The 23,805-nt window shown below is 38.9% G+C and overlaps 1 protein-coding gene across 13 annotated transcripts in view; it reads right to left on the bottom strand.

The window, feature by feature from the left end:
- Positions 1–23,805, bottom strand: part of LOC137132570 (partitioning defective 3 homolog B-like) — a 200,800-nt gene that overhangs the window by 13,334 nt on the left and 163,661 nt on the right. For all 13 annotated transcript variants that reach the window (XM_067515274.1, XM_067515281.1, XM_067515277.1 and 10 more), the window contains one exon: positions 10,511–10,587. In XM_067515274.1, coding sequence (XP_067371375.1) covers positions 10,511–10,587 — 77 coding nt within the window. The remainder of the gene's footprint in view (positions 1–10,510; positions 10,588–23,805) is intronic.

Below are 23,805 nucleotides of genomic sequence, written 5' to 3'. Positions count from 1 at the left end.
TCAAGTTGTGTAGTGTTGATGGCTGGTGAACATAAGCGAAAGAAGAAAATGATAAGGAGAAACACTTGGCTTGTAACATCTGAAGGCACTGCTGTAATTTAGTACCTAAAAACAAGAAGAAGGCAGCTAATGAAATACAAACCTGAATACCAAACACATTCAAGTCAAATATATTATAAGGTTCAATGGTTCAACGGGGGGTTAACAGCATATAAAATTAAGTACTGGACATTATTGCATTAGGGATTGTTTGATCAAGCAAAGAAAATGCACTCATTTGTGTGTTGAACTGCCTGCTAATTTTGTGATTTGTGCCAACGTTTAATTAGTGAGGACTTCACAGTGGACTAAATATTTGTGCTAAGATGAGATGTGAACGAGCATTTATATGCATTTAAAAAACCTGGTTAGACTCAGGCCTCTCAAGTAAGCTAATTAATTAACTGTGATGTAAATGAGAAACCTGAATTCTCTCAGTGGACGGGAACGGGGAAACCTAAATTCCCCAAGTGGATGTCTCCCGACTTCTTTGCCATGTATATGCATAACTGGGTTTCTAATAATCTACATTCATCCCTCCCCCTTTTTGTCATGCACATGACAAACACTATAGGACAGTTGTTGCCAAGAAGGGATCATAAAACAGAGTGATATCACCTGATCAAATTAAAAAATCAAAGTAAAAACTGAGACTTAGTACAGTTACTTTTTATTAATGATAAAAAATGTTATATTTCTTTTCAGAGTTCCATTGTGTTAAAAAAGTTCAAATCTCAGCCATGCTTCCAATTAAATCAGACTTAGACGAGAAATCAGAATACTCTCTGTGAGTAATCTGATTATTTACTAAACAGAAACCAAATAAAAGAGTTGACAAGGACAGGACTCTCTTTAGTTTTCCAAAGTACAAAATCTGAGACCGTATGACAAAAAGGGAAATGGAAAAGCAGATGAATGTAAAAAGGGCAAGAGTTTGGTGTATACAGAAGACAAAGGTTTGAGTGCAGAGGCAAAGGAGAAACAGAAGTCTTTCCAAAAATCTACTTCAGACATTGAGGGTATAAAACCTACAACATGTAGAACAATAACTTGATTGCTAAATAAAGAGAAAAAGTGAAGGCATAGGGTTCAAGAGGAAAATAAGGAGATGAGACTGATCCCTGCCGATATTGAAGACCCGTGAATATGAGAAGAAAAACAGGAAAGCCAGGAAAAAGAAAGGAGAAGAAAATGAAAAGTGGGAATAAAGAAAGTAAAGAACAGAAGGGAGGGGTTAGAAAATAGAAAGAGGCAACGAAACAAGTGCTGCCCTCCAGAGAGCTGGCATGCTGAAGGTCAGCATCTGCTGAGAATAATGGGCCTAACTTTAGAAAAGCATGCACGTGTATGTATACACAGACACACGAACACACACACACACACACACACACACACACACACACACACACGGATGCTTGTTCAAACAATTCACGTTTGACTGAAACAAAACACCTTTCAGGGCTCCTATCTGTCTTTGTCAATAAAGTTCTGTCAGATATGATTAGTCCACCTGGATATCATGAGTTACAAACTGACCGGTTCAGGAAACTAACATGATTGCATTCCCCTGTGTATGTAAATGTGTGCATACAATTTTGGAAATATGCCTAGTGTGTCAGAACATGAATGTGTGTGAGGTTGCATGATATTTATATTGAAGAACACAGCCGAAACATTAAGACAACATAAAAGACAAAGACGGGCAGGGAATAAGCTGAAAATGATTACAGGAGGATAAAAAGAGGAAAGAGGGGAGCAAATGAAAGAATACACTAATAAAGTAAGTACTTTACGTGAAAAGTATGAGAAAAAGCAACAGGAAGATCGAGGAACCAGGAGAAAGAATTATAGTTGTAAAAAGTAAAAAAAAAAAAGTCTGTGAGAAGAAAAAGAGAAACAGTACTGACAGAAAATGAGATGGGAAAAGGACAGAGGAGAAACCCATTAGAGCAAAGTGAGAGGAACTGAGGGATGAGGGCCTTCCAGATGGTAGGAGGCTGTTGCCTCGGAAACACAGAGAGGGCAGAACAATGGGGATTTGGAGTGGTGTTGCGCATCCCATCATAATACGGCCGTGCCATTTGGAAAGTGAACGGCAATGCTAGAGCCAAAAATCGCAGAGACTGACAATTTACTGCAGGCAGCTCCTCAAAAAATACATTCTGATCAACACGTCAAATGAGAGTCGAGCTGATGGATCAACAAACATAATTTATACTTCTGTGTATGGGTTTGAATGTCCTTCAAAACCTATGTGCATGTCATTCCAACTCTCACTGCTTACTTATTGTAAATATCTAAAGGTTTGTATATGGTATTTATAGACTTTTAAATACTATAAATAAAAAACTGACCTAAATGACTGATGGAAATTGCAAGTAATTGTGCATATAGCTTTACACAATGTGAAAATATTAAATCTATATTTCTGGCGATCCAATCCGGAGAATCAGTATTGGCACTGATCTGATCTTTTCTAACTTGCTGCTGCTCTCCTTTACAGCAGGCTCTGCGGTTCACTGTCCCCATCCTCTTGAGTCACAATGTAATGAAAACTTAAAGCTTAACATGAAATTAAGACACAAGTCAATTTAAATGGGTCAAAACATGTCGAGAGCAATATCAACTTTTAGATATTTTACAGTACAACAACGGTAAAGACAGACTAATTAGTGAATTGACTGCCTTTTTAAATGATCTAGATGGGCCATGTCTATATTAACTCAATGAAATTACTCAAAGTAAAGATGAAATTCAGTTATGGCAGCACCACACATAAACACTTACTTATATAGCCAGTACAGTGGGTGACTTCCTGAAACATGAAATCCATTACTGATGACACCACATCCCATTCAAAAAGTCTCCATTATATCACATCTTGAGTGAATAAGGTTCCCCTCAACAAGTAACATGTAATAGTCTCGGGCTGGGGACATTATGCTCTGTGCACGACCACGGGATAGAAATTGCTGACAAAATTACAATCCCTCAATAGCCACTAATTTGGTGCACGAAAAAGAGCTCTGACATTGTACTTGTAACAGGGAGATTGGAGATTGCAAAGAACAGGGCACACAGAAAGTATGATCATGGATATGAAATGACTTTTAAGGAGGAACATGCACACACGTGCATACACACAGTTCCTTTATATGCACAAACATGTTCACTGTTTTTGTCTGGTTTATAATATACTGACACGCAAGCAGTTGCTTAACTATTGCTACAGGGACTAGAGTTTATATTCAGTAAATCTTACATTTCAGTGTCATGGAAAGAATCAAGTGTATATGCAACTTCAGTAGTGATGTAGGATGTTAAAGCTGAAGGTAAATGGGGGCCCATTCACTGACTAACTTGAACACAACAGCCTCAGTCCTTTGTTTTAATGTCAAACCTGCCTGTTGAAGTAATACAAGCTGCTTCCTGTTTCTACAGATTCATAAATCATCATAATAACTCATGGTCCCTTCCATTTGGTATCAAAGAATTTGATATGGCCTCAATTTGTGCAAACACTTATCATGCCCTAGAACTAGAACTCTGCATGGATGCAAAACACTTTTAGTTATTATTATGCTATCCAATATAACTTTGAGAGTTTATAAAAAATGCTTATAACAGACAAGAACGACAGATGGTTATTAGGCTGCTGCCAGATGTTAATGTTTCACAGCTGCAACTGTTGAAATGTATGAGGCACAGTCCATCTTCTTGTTCTTCAGATAGAAGTAAATAACCATGAATCAATCCTCAATGTATTTCCCACATACTCAGTGATTACCTGCAGTAGAAACATACTACTGTCTTTCCAGGAAAAAATATGTTAATTCATGCCAGTTTGAAATACGATATGAATCCAATGAAAAAACAATTGAATAAGGAGAAAAGAAAACCTTTTTGTCTACTATTTGGTGTCTAACAACACAAAATAGAACAGATGTTTTTCTACCACAATGAAAAAAGCATGTGAGTGCGTTTCACAACTTGTATCAAACTTCCTTCACCTCATAGGAGCACAGTATCACTTAACCCCAGTTCAACTGCAAGATACATGACAACATGTTAAACATTGACCAGCTGGGACCTGAAAGAAAAACTTCCTTCTTCACCCCAGAGTCCAGACATATGAAAGCATATCATACTCTTGGCATGCCAGGATTGAGTGGTTCTGCAAGCCATTATGGGCTGTAACGTAACAGTTCAGAGTCCATACTTAAGATCAAAGCTGCGACTAGAACTCTTTAAAGCAGCAACGAGTGAACACATTGGAAACACTAGAAGCGAGGAACAAGATAGGGTCAAGAGAAAGGGAAAAAGAGAGATGGGGGGGGAGGGTAGGCAGTCTATGTGAGGCAGGGTCTTTTTAGGATCCCCTACATAGCTAACAAACAAGCTAGTCTCGATGAGTCCAGAAACATGCAGAAAAACAACTGGACAATGGGCTGGTTTGTGCAGCAGTTGTAAAGTGGTCTGGGAAACTCTCAGGCCTGGTTGGGAGGTCTTCTCAAGAGAGATGGAGGGACAGAGAGAGAGAATGGGAAGTGAGAGACATTCCTATTTAATTTCCTTCCTTGGAAGAGTGAAACAATATTCAACAATGTCCTTTTTCACCCCAAGTTCAGGATACAACGAGGAGGAGAGAGGGAGGAAGGGCAGAGTGAGAGAAAAAAGAGAGAAGAAAGACAGAATGTGGAGGGAAATAAATGAGGAAATACAACTAAAAGAGAAATACAAAGACAAAGCACAAGACACAGTGTAACATCTGCTTACTAATTACTAATCACCTAATTATCATTATAATGAGGAAGTGCCAGTCTTCCCAGAAACCGAACAACAATTCTGATAGGCTCTTTTAATCCAATAAGAACTATAATGAGGAAAAATAGGAAAGGGTGTTTGGCTAATCCAATTGGGTCAAGGCTTTGTTTCCAAAACTGTCATTAACAGAAAAATCCTTGGAGAGTGGAAGCACTGAAGTTTACTTAGTCCAGTCTTTAAAACTCATGCATGCACCTGATGTTTTAAAGCAAAGGTAGCACAAATACACAAGCTCACGACTCAAGACTCAGGAAGAGTGCAAGTACATTCGCTTGGTCTCAATTCAGGGGCCCATTGAAGACAACACACGGCGGCGAAGGCTTCAGTGGGTGGACCCTTTGCGGCTCTAGCTACATTTTTTCGCAAACCGACAACTAAAGGAGAAAGTGAGCCCAATTAATACAACAATTCAAATGTTAATAAACAAAGGGACAAAGGGGCCCTAAAACTACCTACTGTAGTCCATATATGTTGAGATATGCCAAATAACTAAGCGGACTTAACGGCCCATGTTTATTTATATATATATATATATATATATATATATTTTTTTTAAAGTTTAAATAAGTGACTTTAGTGGTTTTGGCAGGGCAGCAACCTGCTGGCTTAAGCTGCCAGCATCCAACTGCGTAACTGGGTGATCGTAGACCACTGTAGACCAGATTATCTCATTTCAGTTCGGCCTTTGCGTTTTATGGAGGTCATGCCTATTCAGACCATTTAAGTACATGGTCCCTAATTTAGGGCACAGATGTTGTGTTTGACTCTTTAAAACTAAAAACTGACTGGCACATGGGCAGAAATACAAAGACACATTCTCACTTTTAACCTGGTCCTTTGTTTCAGTATAATAACACCACTGGAGAGAAAGTGAGATGGAAGTGGAGATGGTAAGAAAATGGTGACATACAGAAAGAAAGTGACATGAGGAGGATGGAGGGCGAAGATGATGGAGAGGTAATTTGAAGAAAATGGTAGTGGGGGTGAGGGGTATGAAGTGAAAGCACATATGGTGTTGCATCTTCCCCTCTTTCCTTTTTTTATTGTCCATGTTCCTTTTTCTTGAATGTTTCTATCTCTTAGCTCACAAAATACTTTAAAAGAGTAAGAAAGCTAAGGGTGCTATTTTCTGAATTTTGAGCACAGATTATTAAGTACTGCATAAATGAGCACTGGATGTTCAAATAAGGTGCAGGTTGCTAATGGACTAAAATCACCTGGAGAAAAGTGCTGGAATAAATAATATGCAGTAATATTTCCCATTAAATAACATCAGAGTTGGTTGGGAAGTGAAAGGCTTGTTTTAACATATGGATATGTTTCAGCATATGTAACAGGAAAAAAAGGTGACGGTTGTGATGTTTCATTACCTTTATGAATAATTACTTCACTGCCATTGTATTATTTTCTAAAATGTCTAACGGAATAATTTTGTGGAGTAGCAAAATACACAATAAACCCTCATCGGACTGCTCTCTATTTCATGCAGTGACATTTGCTGACAGTTTGTTAGGTAAAGTGTTTCTGCTTTAGGCAGGCAAACATCATCTACTGCTGGGTCATGTTGTAATTTTAGAGCCATCAAAATCTTGTCTTGTGGTCACAGTGCACGCACATACAAACACACGCACACACACAGACACAGACACACACACACACTCACAAACACACACACACACACACATATAGTATACAGTATAGATAGCATATCCACTGCTTCAGTTAACTGATTTTGAGTCAAACCAACAGTTACTAACTAAGCAGCCCTACAGCTATTTCTGGACTCACTTAGAAACACAAACACACATGCATTTGTACAATGGTCCCTCCCACACATACACACACACACTCTGTACAGGTATAGATACAAATAGCCTGCCAGGTATTTTGGGGCTAGCTGCAAAATAATTTGCTTTCTAAGGTCAACAGAGTGGATGCGGTTTCCAAACATGATCTCTTTCTCTCACTCTTTAGACACTGAAATATTTCTTGAGTTAATTGACAGCAGGGCAATAAAAACAGACAGAGTAAATGCAGAGGCAGAGAGAATGATAAAGACAGGAAGTGGAAGCAATGACTTAGTCTCAGACATGAAATCGCTGAAAAGGGAAACATTTTATTAACTAAGTTTTGGCTTTTAGTTTGGTGTGTTCATTGTGGAAAACTTATACTAGACTTCAAATATGAAAGCCTGTTAAGGACCGAGGTTTAAGGTCTGCATACTACAACCCCAATTTAAAAAAAGTTAGGATGATGTGTAAAACGTATATCAAAAACTAATGAAAACAGAATGCAGTGATTAGCAAATCTCATCACCCCATATTTTATTCACAACACAACATAAACAACATATCAGATGTTAAAACTGAGACATTTTACCATTTCATGGAAAATATTAGCTCATTTTGAATTTGATGGCAGCAACACATCTCAAAAAAGTTGGAACTTGGTGATGTTTACCATTGTGTAGCATCCCCTCTTATTTTAACAGTTGTCTGTAAACCAGGTATTGGAGCTTAGGAGATAAATGTTGTCCCTTTCTTGTCTGATGATGGATTCTAGCTGATCAACAGTCCACGGATATTTTAATGATGCGCCCAATTGTTCTATTGATGAAAGATCTGGACTGCAGGCAGGCAATTGAGCACTTGGACTGTGAAGCCATGCTGTTGTGATGGATGTAGTATGTGGTTTATCATAGTCTTGCTGAAATATGTGAGGCCTCCCCTGAAAGAGATTTTGTCTGGATGGAAGCTTATGTTGCTCTAAAACCTCTATGTACTTTTCAGCATTGCTGGTGCCTTTCCAGATGTGTACAGCTGCCCACGCCATAGGCACTAATGCACCCCCATACCATCAGAGATGCAGGCTTTTGAACTGTCCTCTGATAACAAGCTGGATGATCCGTCCACAGGACACGGTTTCCATAGTTTCCAAAAAGAATTTCAAATTTTGATTAATCTGACCACAGAACAGTTTTCCATTTTGCCACCATTTTAGAACATTGCAGTGTTTCTGGATCGTGTTCACATATAGCTTCTTCTTTGCATGATACAGCTTTAACTTACATTTGTGGATTCTCTTTTTGATTTACAGCAATTGCTTTTCCAGCCTTTTATTGCCCCTGTTCCAAATTTTTTGAGATGTGTTGCTGCCATCAAATTCAAAATAAGCTAGAATTTTCCACTGGTAAATTGTCACAGTTTCAACATTTCATATGTTGTTTATGTTCTATTGTGAATAAAATATGGGTTAAAAATTACATAATTAAATCGATCTAGCCATTAAATTCTAACAGAACCAAGCAGTGCAGGTCATAAAGATGCAGTAACTTATTTCAGTCTGTGATGTTGTGAGCTTTCTCTAGCTTTATGAATGGTTGTGTCCTTTGATGAAGGAGAGCTCAGCTCTGTCTGGGTGGTGTTTGCAGATCGTTATATTTCATGACACCAGATTTTACCTCATAAAATGAATTATAACATATATCAAAATGCATCCTACAGCAAAGCCAGCAGTAAAAAGTATGAAAAAGTATCTAAAGTGACTAAATAGCTTTAAGCCTGGTTTAAACTTCCTGCCTCGGTAGGCACAAACTCATCACTGCCCCTAACGACACGGAGCACTTCCGTTGTAGGAAATTCCATTTGTTGCATTTGGGGTGCGTTTCCTTTTTGTTTTCACTTTTATATTTCTATGTGCTTTGTCCCTAGGGGCCACCGTAGGTCCCAGCTTTTTTTGTATTAGGGTTGTATTAATGCATGCGAATCATGTTGCCCAAAGTTACAGCAAATGTCAAATTCAAGAAAGCTGCAATTGTGTTAAAGTGAATCATACCTAAACCTGGTAGAAAATTATTCAGAAGTGGCAGATGGTAAGTGACTCTTATGGAAGAACGACACAAGGCCCTACGCAAGCAAGAGGCCTCCATGTAAAACTGGCACAGCAATTACAGATTACAGTGCATGTCTGAAAGTGGAAACAGAGACAAGGTGTACTGTATGTTAGTTTGTGTGTGTGTGTGTGTGTGTGTGTGTCTAATTTCCCAAGGCTTTTCAGATACCAAAGCCAGACCTCAAAACTATCATCACTGTTCTCGCTCCCATCTGCCAAAGTCATCACCCACACACAGACTTACTCTCTCTCACGCACACATACGCACGCAAACAAAAGTGTGAAATAGCCATCCCTCACCATTTTAGCAAGGGGAGAACCTGGCTATAAACTTTCCAACATCTAACGTAATTCCACAGACTTTCTTCATTGATGTCACTCTCTCATCACATACACACACAAGCAAACATTTGTTGTTGGTTTGTCAATTTGCTGAGGTGTTGGTAGTTAGAAGCAAAATAAAATGAGGTGAGAAACTAGTAACAACTACTCTGACGTTTTACAGTTTATTTTACTTTCTCTTGAATATGTTTTATTTTAGATAGACTGATAATACACTGATGTCAGTGTTACTTTAGAATCCAAGTTAAAAAAGGGAATATTGAAGAGAAAAGAATATCAAAGGGTTGAAAAGGCAAGGGGGAAGGAAGTAGGGAAGGTTACGGGAAAAAATGGAGATGTAACAACAGCGAAAGAGTGAAGAAAGAGGCCGTGAAAGTGGCAAAGTTGCAAATGATAAATGAGCTGCTGAAAGACAAGTTGTGACTGATGATGGTTGGAAAATTCAGTGTGCCTTCAGCTGTATTTCACATTGAGCTTAACATGTGTAAATGGTCAGAGGACAGCTGGGGTTTTACAGATTCTCCAAGCAAATTTCAAAGAAACATTGACTGTAGTTATTCACAGCCAATCATCAAAAACATAAAGTAATTGAAGAATAAATGGATAGAGTATTTTAAGAATTGATTAGGATATTTAGGAGACCGTTACAGCTTTTGTGTTGACTAAAGTTGGTGATATATCATGCTATCCAGGAAGGAGGAAAATATGCCGGGCAGTACGTTAATGCAAATTTATAATTGAAAGCTTATGTTTCTCTACTTGACTGTCAAATCTGGCTAGAGCTGTCTCATCTTTGTCCAATCACCTGCTAATAATCTAAAAATGTTCAGTCGTACTCACATTTAGACCAAAAAGACCAAACTTGAAGTAATAATGCAATCAGGAAACTAAGGACCTTAACTGTTGAGGAAAGCTTTATAAAATCTGTAACAAGTGGTACTATAAAATACAAACAGGCATTTGCTGCAACAGCTACTTTACTAAAGACAGAGAAAAAAAGTCTTAATGTCATCAGCTCCCTTAAACACACACATTTGCAGCCTCTCTAATTTAAATACACCTTATAATCTCTGATAAAAGTGGCGGAAGTTTAAAGGGTGAGACAAAAACAGCAAAATAAAAAAAAACAAACACAAAAGACCCTAATGACGAGTTTGAAAACTACTGATTGTGTAGAGCCAAAGCAAGTTTTGGTGGGGGAGCAGTTCCAGGAGTCAAGGATCAGTTTTCAACTCATGTCTGAGTGTGTGTTCCCCAGGGAGGGGATAAGGTGAGTTCCTGCTTGAGACTGAGGCCTCTAGAGACTCTCAGAAAGAAAGACACAGATTTAATTAGAGGCTTCAAAGAGAAAATTACAAAAGAGAAGTGATGAGAAGAGGAGAAAATGGTTGAGGTGTGGGAGAAGATGCGGTACCTTGGTAAGGAGGCGTACTGACGTTCCACCTCTTCATAACGTGGTGCCAGCCGGGGATCTGTCCCTCTCCCTGGCATCTGGTAAAGAGACAATTTCTGGTTAGTTTAAGCATGTAAGCACAAAGTTTTGGTATCTTTAAGTAAAACTCCCAGCCTCATGTTCTAATACACTGTGAATTTGTGAGCCTAACGATGTGCACTGCATACTCATAAGCCCCCTGCGTCCATGAGTGTGCATGCATGCGTGTGTTTGTGACAGGGGTAATTTAGGATTGACAAAGGCTAGTTATTAGGGATTTAGAGTTAGAGTTTCGGTCTTCTGAGGTTTGTAGGGGCGGAGGGGGTCTCCATCCTAGATTAGGTTACTTCAAAACAGGATGAAGCTGTCTTGCTACACACACACAAACAGAGTCATGCATACACAGAGTCACGTCTCATCTCCATCTTGAGAAAAAAAGATTAAGTCAAGCTGCTGACAGTTCAATCTTTCGTGCTTCCTCCCTTACTCTTCATCTCACTGGTTCTCTCTCTCAGCCTCACATCTAATTTTCTCTTCCTCCACTTACTATTCCTCTCTTTTTGCCTCTTACACTCGCACACACACACACTCACACATGCATACACACACGCGCGCTCTCTCTGAGATTATCCTGGTCTATTCAGTAGGGAGATTCCAGCCGCCGCTGTGCTCCTTAAAGAATCAGACTAAACCTCAAATGTCAACAAGCTCCATTAACACACATACATTTACATGTGCAGACTTGCACATATAAACGCACACTTTTCTCTGAAAGATGCAGGGAATTTTGTAAATGAGACTCATTTTAATATAGTGTGGAAAGAGGGGAAGAGGGAGATACAATTCAGATGCCTAAGAGTCTCCATACATGCTGCCTTACTAATAAAAATAATACTTATATGCAAAATTCTACAGTCCCTTCAGGATCTCTGTAATGCTGAGCCTCTGAAAATAGCCCATCACATTAAGTCTATCACGCCTTTGCCATAGCAAAATGGTGCTTCTGTTCAAAATGCACATTTGTATCTGATAAAATTGCACATTTCACATAACTATTTCTTTCTAAGTACATTGTACATAGTTGTTTGGACATTAGCTTATGTCGTCTGCAGATTTCGGAAACACCACATCCTGTAAAACTAGTGTGTGCACCATGTTCCCACATAGTGAAAGAAAACGAGTCAAGGATTGACACTAGATCCAAAAGAAAATGATGGAAACAGGCTGAAGTATATGAGTTTCCCAACTGGTGAAGACAAAAGGTTAAAGGTTTTATAGAAAACTAGGTTCTTCTCCTCTACTTAACTCTAGGTAATATTATCAACGGAAAAGGTGCTGAGAATTAGATATTACAGACCACAGATTTTCTTCATTCTCTGCCTCTCCTCTTCTCTCTGCATTCGAGGGAACGATGCCAGGAGGCATTTAAAATAGATTTGCTGGTCCTGCTTTCTTTTGAACACCTGTCTTTATAGCTTCAATATCTCAGGTAGAGAGACGGCAGGATATTAGGAGGGAACAGAGAAGTGGAGTGAAAGAATGAAAAGGCATTAGATGGGGAAGAAAGGAGCAAAGAGAGATAGAGTGAATGAGAAGTAAATGAGTTAGGGAGAGTGGGTGAGGGAGATATAGAGAGGAGAAGGGATATTATGAAGCCATTGAGAAGTGGCAGGGAAAGAGAAGTGATGAGAGGTGAATTATAAAACAAGGGAGTGAATGGGGTGAAGACGAAGACGACAGAGTGGGGAGGTGAAAGGAACATTAGCGACGTAATTTAAACAAGATGTTAAAGGAGGGAACCAGAGATAGTGAGAGGGGTGAGAGATGAAAGGGGAAATGACTGTAACATCTGGCAGTGACTGAAAGGTGGGAGAGATGAGTAAGGGGGTGACGAAAAAGCAAAGAGTCATAATTGGAAGAGTGGGGAGAAAACGAATGAAAGAGGGAGGCAGGTGTCACAGAGATACACGAAGAAAGACAGCTTAAATTTAGTCTTCTGTCCTTAAAGGATACGTTTTTCATATATGTATTTCCTACTGTCAACAAATCTCATAAAAAGACCAGAACTAATGATGATTAAGATCATCTCAGCTTTCAATGTCCCTCTTATTAGCTGTGATAGAGAAATAATTCAGTAGAACAGCTCACTTTTTTTCTAAAACAACTGGGAAGTGTGAGCATTATGGACACATAAGTAAATAATGCATTTGTTGACTATTTTAGCTGCTCTTTAAACCCTTTCTCCTAAAAATTAGGTTGTTAAGCAACTAAACTGAGCCTAAAGTTCATGGCAACTGCTTTTCCCACTAAGCCATGTCACATGTTTTTTTTTTTTTAATGGCAAGCAGGTTGCAAGGAGGTGTTTTTACTGGACGGAGGGCGTACAAAGTACACAATTGTCACACTGAATATCTAAGATCTGACCTGAGATCGACTCCAGAGTCCCATGTGTGGTCAAGTCAACAAAACAAAATCACTTTAGCTGGGGTCAGAACAGGATCATGTGACTGTGTGTGGCCTTCTCTATTAAACAGTCTGAAAACTAAAATACTGTAGTTAGGAGACATGATTGGCTGGTAAACACCTGTTTAGTTCACTTGTCAAATACGTTGGACTGACGTAAGCTAAAGACACTATGTTCATCTTACTAAAGTCTCTTAAGCCCCTTTCAGACATTTCCCAGACTTTCTCTGGGGTAGGTGTACGTGTGAACGCAAACGCCCAAGTCTGTTGCCCCTGACATTACGTGGATTTTACCCAGCCAGCTCCCCCGTGCAAAGCCTGGATTATCTCCGCCCAAGCTCATTTGTGAATACAGGAGGTAATACTCTGGAGAATTCTCCATGAGTGACGGGCCGTTCGGATGACCACCATTTTCATGCGATTGCCGCGAAACCGGAAAAATACAAACACCTGATGGTGAAGAACTCATTCATTCATATGAACAAAACAACAATCTGGATCTGGAAGGACAAAGACATTCGTGAACTTCTGTAGGTGAGGGCAGACCTGGAAATCGTCAAACAAATACAAGGAACAGCAGATTACAAAGCACAACACTGTCACATACGCAGCTTTGTTTTTGCGTCATGTCCTGCCCCCTGCTCAAAGTGCCCACGCACCAGCCCTTCCTCAATTACACAGAGTATTTCGTCACAAGTGAGAACGCATCTCGCACGGACTATCTCCTGATGTTGGCTACATGTCTGAAATGGAAACTCCAGACAATGTCAGGACCTGATCCTCCGGACATTCTCTAGAGTTCATGTGAAAAAGGCTTTGGTGAAGCTTTGTGTCACATTTATATCATAACGTCTGGACAACAATTAGGCTTTTTTTTTACAGTCCTGACTGGAAGTCAACTGGGCCGCATTTCACTTGCTGAAGGCAAAACTGAGAGTAAAACATCCCAAAAACAAGAAAGAAGTGAAAAGAGCTGTAGTAATGGCCTGGCAGAGCTTCTTCCGGGAACAAACCCAACATCTGGTGAGGTCTGTGGCTTCCAGACTTCCAGCAGTTATGGACTGTAAAGGATCAGCAAACAAACTAAAACTGACAATTCAATGTACGATCATGTTATTGGTGTCCAAATATTTTTGAGCCATTAAAAATGTAGGCCTACAAATAAAAATAGCTGCAATACCTACACAGTTAAGCCAAGATTTGCTGCTTACGTATAAAAATGTAAGCTTTAAGTCTACACTTTGAGCACATATTGTCAATGTCACTAAGGTAAAAACTGTGTAAAAACCTTAAAAATAAAACCTTTTTTACTATTACTATACCAAAACTTTTGCTTTTTTGTTACACAGATGAAAATTAAATCTTCCTTCAAATTATAACAACACTTAATTTGTTTTGGTTGTATATTTAGAACTTTCAAAAAAACTTCTGTGGCCAAGGTTACAAAATAAAAGGATCTAGTGAAAGATGGCTAGGGTAGAAAAACTCAGCCACAGTTATAACATTCTCGGGTTTGTGATCTGCAAGACTCACCGGCAACAACTACAGGTGCCTACATTAGTCTGTCTTTAGCTGTGTGAGAGAGAGAAATGTTGAATCTTAGCAGACTCCCAGGATTCACAACGGTGACAGGCGCACAGTGCAGGCCAAACACTGTGACAGCTGAGCTTGCCTGGGACATACTGTGCACACCCTGTCTACCTTTCCGTCATCTTCCCCATGCATAAACAAAACAAGGACAGTCTCCGTTTTTCAAGTGTAGTTTGTGTGTACACACACACACACACACACACAGACAGTCTTTGTCGCTTTTCAGGCACACACACTCAAATTTAAACACACTGCTCACTCACAGAGGACTGTGGCAGTAGTGTAGCACACTGGTTGGGGTAATGGTCTAGCGAAAAACCATTTCACGGCACAGCGAGCAGAGGAGAGCTAAGGAGGAGAGCGCGGAAATCAAGCAGAAGAGACTGATACTGAAGGGAGACGGAACAGATACACACACTTACACAGGAACACACACACTGTAAGAGGGACTCATCTCTCTCCTTTCAACAGACCCTTCAATTTACCCATAAAACACACCACCCCATCACCTTTAGCACTGACAGATACTCACACAGACTTCTCCCTCTTCTTACAGTTTTCTTCTTTCTTGGCCTATGTCTTACACACAGATACACCAACATGCACACATGAATGGCTCAAATGTCCCATCCTTCTCACTTGAGCTGTTTCGAGGATTTCACAGGGATTGAGATCAACATGGAGTATTTGGGAGATGCATACTGGCTCAATGAGACTACAGTACTTAGACCAGATGTGGAGTGTCTTTTTTTGTCTTTACTCATCTCTTCAACACTTTTTGTTATCCTCTTCTGTGCTCTTTCATCATCTCCATCTTCCTCCTCTTCATTTCACCAGACACTTTCATCCTTAAGCTTCTCCCTGTCCACACCTCATTTGTGCCCCTTATTCACCACCTCTCTCTGAGTAAAATAAAGGGCTCCTCTTCGTGCCGTTAAGTCCCATTGCTTAAGCTAAATTAAAATCTCTTTTTTCTTCCCATAGGCTTCAGGATGTTGTCTTACCTTTCTTTCCACTTTCCATCCATCTCTCACTTATCCCTGAATATTCAACTCCCTCTCTCTGCTCTTTTATTTGCTTCCATTCCTCTTCCTTCATTACTTCATTGCTTTTACTCAGTCTCTCACTTCCAATCTTCCTTTCTCCTCCTGTAAATCGATAGAAACAGATTTTGTTCCCTTTCCATCCTCCCTCCATCGTGTACCTCACCGAGCCTCCCACCCCTGTAGAAATCAATGAATAAGGGAAGCTTGGTTCTACTCTGTATCAGTCATGTCATTCTGCTCAGCCAGCACTTTAAGCTGACTCAATTAACACACACCTCTGAGGAGGCTGCAGACCTGTGTGTGTGTGTGTGTGTGTGTGTCTGTGTGTGTGTTTTCTACTGCGGCCTGTGGTCAATTGCAGCTGAATGACATTGGATGAGAGCCACCTGAATAAGTTTGTCCGGATGGCAAAGAGCAAAAGAGGAGAAGTAACTATTCAAGTGATAATGTGGATCTGTAAAGTCAGTCATTATAACTGTAGCTTTAAGCCTGTTTGGCATAAAATCTTAAAAGCATAAAAGCATCCTCACAGGAGAAAACTCAGATTTTACTGCTGGGTCAGCGCATACAGGACACACAACATGTTTCTCTAACAGAAACTTTGTCAACGCGCCCATTTGCTCGCTTCAAATCCTCCTGACAATTTGGGACAAAGCAGTGTGCTGCAAGCACAAGCTCATGCACATAATACAGACTTTACACTAGGGGCTCACAGGATAAAGTCCAGATCATGTCGGGTGCGTCTCACTCTGTCATTTGCTTTCTCACAGCCCTCATTTTCCTGAATTCCAGACACAAAATGAACCTCGAGTATCTGGGCCAAAGTTTGTTGAAAATAACTCAACCACTTATTTTGAATCGAAAAAAAAGAAAAAAAGTCATGCATAGGAGCTGTGGAAATGGCTGATTTGTTTTAAATTGTTTTTGGACAACCATAGTAGTCTATGGCATAGACATACAAGCTAACCAAGGTTGCAGGATGACAAGCAATCAAACGTGAGTGGAGAAGATTCAATGTTGGTTTCAATGAGTGTGTGGTGATTTTGAAAATATGAATAATTTACTGATCACATCATGCCAAAACATTAATACCACCTAGTGGTTTTAATATTTTGGTGGACAGGGGTCATTTTGGGCACTGAATAGTTTGTCACTAAGTACCATACACCACAACATTCAGGTATAAATGTGATCAATCTATTTTTGCAGATGGGATGTGCTAACACATTACTCTTTTTTACATAATTCAAAATGAATCAAATTTAGGTCTAAAATGACATATGATATATAAAATAATAATGCTCATATAATTTAAATTTTTATGTTGTACAACTCATTTAAAGCGTTGATTATAGCAGTTTACATTCTTACACATGTTATACTGTAATATTCTTTAAAATAAAATATGCAGACCCAAAAAGTAAAATTGTAATCTCTCGTGGCCTTATTTTATGAATAAAGTTATATCTAATTGACCTTTAAAAAAAGTCTTCCAGCTTTCCATCAGGTTTGCCACGTGGCGTAATTACTGCTGGTTTATTTGCTGGTGCATGTTGAAGGCCATTTTTTTTTCTGATTACTTCACCCCAGGCATGCTTTTAATATTTCACAGGACACACATACACACACACACACACACACACACACACACACACATTTACAGTAAAAGAAATAAAAAAATGTAAAGAATTCCATGCATCAAATATGACATACATTAATCACACTCTTACACACCCATATCCTATGTGTGTTTGGTTGATTAATGCACCTTGTTAATCAAAATGATATTAGTAATATGTCATTTTATTCATGAAGAAGGAAAAAAAAAAAAATATATATATATATATATATATCACACCTGTCTTCCGTGTGCGGATTGAGCTATGAGAGAAAAAAGCCATGTTATTATAGTACCCGATGTTTATTGGTAATTTCAACTCCTTCCTTTTCTTTTCAATCACATCAAATTTAGCTTACACCTTTCAAATCCTCTCTGCAATTCCCAGCTACACACAATGAGTTGTGATGTCATACACCGCTGTTCAGGCAGTGTTAAAAACATGGATGAAGGGTTTTCTCAAGAAGGGGTTGTTGGGTTTATCTGTAAATCTGTAAGGTCTGTACCTTACTATGTAAAGTACTTTGAGATGATTTTTTTGGTAAATGGTTTCTATATAACCACAGTTGAATGGCATTCAGAAGGGTAAACAGAGTGATTCATCTTATTTCCCCTATTTCTAACCAACCACGCATGCTGTGCTTCCTTCCCTTTACTCTTTCCTGTCTTGCATCACAGCATTTCTGTCACTTTTTCTTTCCCATCACCTTTATTATACCATCCTTCCATCCATACATTCATCCATTCACCTATTTTAGAGCAAACACTAATTGCAGCTGCTGGCGAAAAGCCATCCATTTTCTCAGACTAATTACTACAGCCTCTTAACAAAGTGGTACTAAAGGAAAGAAGAAGTCGACAAGTGCACTCACAAAACCAGAGTTATTCACATTCGCACAAGTTCACCTTTGCGTGTGCACACACGTACACACTCTTTCTATAATTCATCATTCTTCTAATGAGTCTGTGTTGACCACCCAGAATAGAGTCATTCTGCTGAAGCCAACCGCAGTGTGTCTTGTTTATTTCTCAAAATGTAGATACAGTATGCATCAGCATAACAGGCTTGTAGCTTGGCAGCTGATCATTCATGTCCAAAGAGAAATTAATTTAAACAACTCTGAGCCTATACATTTTGTAATAACCTCACCCCATTATCAAATTTCTGGTGTGTTAAAACAATAGATTCCAAATATTCCCCAAATGAATTTCCCTGAAATTGAACAAAAACTTCTGGTGGAGACTTATTACTAACATACATTAGCAGATTATTACCACATTTGTACACCTGATTCATGGGCTAGGATCTTATCCTGGAGACTTCTGCATCTTAGCTTGATGCTCTACCTACTAAACCAACGGGCCGCTAATTCATATTTAAGAATAAACAGAACAGAGTGAATATGAGTTTCATGCTAATGCTCTCTTTAATTGCTTATTGTAGATTTATAATGGAAACAGTATTGGTTTTCTAACATTCTACTGGAAATGCATTATATTTTGTTAACAAACTATCAAAGCAGTTAACCAATATACAACCAAATATGCTTTATATCCATGTACTCCACAAGTAACCATTTTAGAATTATTAAGAAAGTTTTTTTAATTTGTTTTATTTACTTTATTTTACCAGGAAAAAAAGATTAAACATCTATTTTTCAAGTGTTTCCTTGCCAATGCAGGCAGCAATCAACTAGTTCCCAACATACAATAAAACAAACATTTAAACATTAAGTACAAAGCATTAAAACAAGTAGACCAGCAACTGATAAAATGTAACGATATGAAACACAACAATTTACTTAAATAAAAATACAGTTTGGTTTGTTTTCTTCTCTCGGCTTTAGATCTCAAACTACTAGACTGGTATTCACCTGCTTGTAGTACTGTAATCAGACATAGACCACATAAAATTGTGGATGATGGGTGGTGGGTGGGTGTGTATGTGTCTTTATGTAAGACTGTAAAAGTTGTGGTCTGGAAGCTAAAAGTTCACAACAAAAAATGATTAGCCTCTGCCAATGTAATGGCTGAGTCACTGTTATTGATCAGTGCACACAAGATCTCTGCAGACATTGCCGATTTGGTTACTTTGTGCTTTTGGGTTTTAAAATTCAGCTCTCACAGAGTGAGAATGATAGACCACAAAACTAGAAGCCTCTGATAAAACTGTAAAAGAGCAGAGGAAAATGGGAAAAAAAGTGAAAAAATAAAACAATTATGGGCAAATCGGCTTATTTGTTTACAACACCAAAGAACCACCAAACATCTTTATTCACAAACCTCTTCCTACGGAAATGTCAGCAAAGCACTAGAATAAAGGGCTAAGAATTAAGACTGGAGCACAGTTAAATGTCACAGAGCTGTTGAGCCTCTGGTACAATTAAGACCACAGAAGGTCAATTTTCCCCAAAGCACGCAGCTTAGAGCGTCTCTCATGAATACAGCGATTAATACTACTTAATGCAAAGCATAGTCTGTTTATTTAATGTAAGTCTGTGAGGGAGTCAAAGTGACTGCATAATAGGTTTTGTGTGTGTATTTGTATGCATATCAGTGCATAGACCTATCAATCAAATTAATTCCTTTTTTTTAAATGGCATTTAAAAGTTATCACGCAGGTGGCATCTCAGCAAATTTGCAGAAGACACGCAGCAACACACACTACCATAAACACACACAAATTTGTTTTTGTCACTTAGGAAGTTGGTGCATAAGCATACAAATTCCCAGGAGAGTTGCCTTAACCTAACAGAAACTGAATCTCAGTCAAGAGAAAGAAAAATATAAACAGATCCATTGTTTCCTCTTAGTTCTGGTACCAAATTCAGGTGTCACCATCCCCATTTATGACCTCATTTTTTTTAAATAACTATCAGTTGTCAGAGAAATGACACAGAAACCAATTTGTTGAGGAGCCAGACAAAGTACTTTTCCATGTTTCAAAAGATTCTTCAATCCTTCTCTAGTGAAGGACTTATATTGAGTTGTATTTTTCTATTAAATAAAATGACTTGAACACACCTGCCAGAGTTGGCCCAATGCCAGGTACAAAACCCCTCAAACTGGTTGAAGGAAAACTCTGCAGCGACAAAACTGCATAAGGCGAAATCCCCGAACAGCAGACACAGAGCAACAGGATCTATGCTAAAGTGGACAACACAGAGGCAGATTTGTGTGGCATCGTTGTCAGAGACAGGCCACAGTGAAAGACCTGAGCTGGAGCTTGGATCTATGTATCTATGACTTACACGTCTGACCATCATGGTGAAAAGGGGAGAGTGGAAAGTGAGAGACCAAGAGGTATACATGGAGATAGTTGGTAGAAAATGTTTGTAAAAGAACAGTATCTTATCACCTGATGTAACTCATGTGATGCATGATGTGGTGAATTAGTGAATTGAAGGTCCAACATTTTAACAACACCTAACTGTGTTTAGTTGCATTGTACCTAGCCTTAAACTAACCTAAACCCTGACGTCTTTGTGCCTAACTCTTCCTAAACCACTGCAGAGTTTACTACATCATTTTTGATTGTTCAGGGCAAAACATAGTGTGAGACAAGCCACCATTTTGCAACTGTATCTGCCAGGAAATAGCAAATGTTCAATTTGTGCACTCTTTGATGTGAATATGTGTGACAGTAGTGACCAAATTACCTTCTATAAACGTAGGCTAAGTGTGCTTATACACATCATGAGATTACACAGGTAAGAGATTATGATCAGAAGATCATAGATCTAATTATAGATCTAACCTTACACAGTTCTGTGGTTGGCCTAGATTTCAGACTACAACTAACCTACACCAAAGTCAGCTTAGAAATGGTGAATGGTGTGCACTTATGTGATGCTTTTCTACCTTAATGGTAGAACCTTACATTGCTTCTTATTCGAACACACAATCACACACACACCTAATTGACCTAATTGTTTGGTCCATACTGTGTGTTTAAATAAAAACTTTCACATCAGCTCAACTCTTCTGTGCTAAATGGGCAAATGCATTCGTTTGTTTGAACTGCTTGGAAAGAATTTAGGTGTGACGGTGTTCTTTAGGTTGGATTTTTGTAACTACATCAAAACTGTATCCCCATCATTTGAATGTGCTGACAATCTTTGCCACCACATGAAAATTTTAATCATATAAATATATATACTACTATATTTTAGGAAGAGCATGAGAGGAAAGTGAGAGATGGAAATGAAAGGTAGAGTGAAGAGGGAAAACGGTGAGTGTGATGGGGAGAGAGAGATGGGGATAAATAAATGGTAGTAACAATGAAGGTAAGGCAATAGCTGAGAGGATAGGATTACTCTGTGCTGCAAAGCCTTTGGAGAAATGTACACACACTCACACACACACACACACACACACACACACACTTATACACAGAAAAATTATTTATAGGTCTGCACTCCCACTCACATCTATGCAATGGCATAGCCAAATTATACATTCAGTAAAAATAAATAAAAATAAAAAAATTGATTGGATATACACAAAATCATACATACATTTTAAACCATCATGCTCATACACACACATAGAGACACACAGACACACACACACACACACACAGATATATCCATTCCTTAGTGTTCTTAACAGTTGGGCTTGTCCTTGAAAATACAAGGTGGGGAGTTGATAAGGAGACAGAGAGAGAGAGAAAGAGTCAGGGGTGATGGCATATATAGGGGGATGTAAAGAAGGATGAGGAGAAATAAAGTAAAAAAAAGTAAAGGCAGATAATTTGGTTTCCTCTAAGCCTCCTCTCTGCCACCCAGATAGTAGATCCCTCTACCTCTACCCCCCACTCTCCACCTAGGCCTCCCACTCCTCCTCTCCCAAACTTCCCGACTTAAAAAAGTTCCCCTTTGAGGATTAGGCAGAACAAAGAAAGGTGAATTCCATGGAAGATGGAGAGAGACAGAGAGAGAAATGTGGGAGAGTGAAATGAAGCAGGGGTAAAGGGGAGACAATTCTCCTGACAGAGACAATGAGATGATGGAAGACAGGACAGAGACAGCAGAAATGAGAGCAGGGTAGATTTTTACACTGCCCCTCCCTACCATATTTTTATAATGTCAGCACCTTAGGTAGGAAAATCTCCGCTGGGTTTTTATTTGTGGATTCTTGTATTATTTTATTATTTCTGTGTGATATCTCAAGAGCAGGACTTAGCATAAGAGCATAATAAGCACATGAGAGCAGCACAGGCACCTTTTTGCTATTTGCACGTGTGTAAGAGAATGTGCATACACACACACACACACACACACACACACATGTATATTGTGTAGCAGTGGGAGCAGGTGGCTATACTGGAAGGTTAGACAGAGCTGTAATAAGATGAAAGTGACACTTTTCTGCCTCCCTCACTCACTCACTCCCTTCTTCTTTCACATGATTGGATCCAGTCAGGGGGTAGTAGTGGCCAGGGTACCATCTGATTCTTTCTTAGACTTTTTTATATCACCTAATCTAATGAAAGTCTTGACCTCTTCTTTCCCAATGTCTTCTCTGTCATAGTGTTCCAGTTTTAACATGTTTTATATCTCGGCCTTTATATTTTTACATTGCAATTTCCTCTTCATCTACTCTGTTTTTCTTCTTCACTGGTTCCCCTGTCATTCATCTATTTCCTCCTGTCTGAAATAACAACTCAGTACTATGAGCTTAAGTTTCTCTCAGCAGCCAACGTATAGTAGACGGTCTGCACTGAACAATGCTACAGTTATCACTCATAAATAAAATCAATAATACTGACACTAAACAAGAACTAACAATGCATTGAGATTGTTTGATTATTTTTATTCTGGATGATGGTCTTTTTAAGTCAGGCATTCCATTGAAATACACACAAAATGCAAAAAGTGAAGTAAAGGTTCTTTAATTACTTGAGGTTTGGCAAACGGCTAATGGGTGTGAATAATGGAGATAATAGCAGCTTTGTGCCAGATGGCACGCTTTGAAAGGCAGGCAGATTTCCACATGCCACGTGTTCAGTGTGTGGACATGAAATAATGGACAGGTATGTGTACATGTAGAAATGTACAAACACACCAAGCCACTGTTCTGTCTGTGGGTCTTACTTGAAAAGAAACACACACAAATACAAACAACTATAAAATCTTAAAAGCTCAGTCTTTTCTGGCAATAACAAATGAGCACTAAGAAATCTTTCATTTTCCAGTAATTAACTATTTTCACAAACTGACCAATCTGCTTTTTTAACCATACTAACCTATATCCTATACTAACGTTAATTCACAATGTACTTAAAATTGTTGAGCTAATAAAGTGTAATAATGAAAATACAAATTAGGATAACTATGTTCTCTGCATGCCGTACAAACAAAATCCTTACAGAGAGATGAGAAACATCAGTGAACTATTTTCAATTTGTCTGAAAGCTCTGACTTGGCTGACTTGTCAGATATTACCCTCAGTGTGATTGTGGAAAGTGCCATTTACCACATACCCTCCTACAAATGGAGATGGGAATTTTCTTGCAGACCCAAGCAATCTGTTGCTGATTGGCCAGGATGTGGACTTAG

This window comes from Channa argus, chromosome 9, assembly GCF_033026475.1.
Source record: "Channa argus isolate prfri chromosome 9, Channa argus male v1.0, whole genome shotgun sequence".
In the NCBI taxonomy this organism is placed as follows: Eukaryota; Metazoa; Chordata; class Actinopteri; order Anabantiformes; family Channidae; genus Channa; species Channa argus.
Note: the sequence above shows the minus strand (reverse complement) of the source record. Positions and strands in the feature narration are given on the sequence as shown.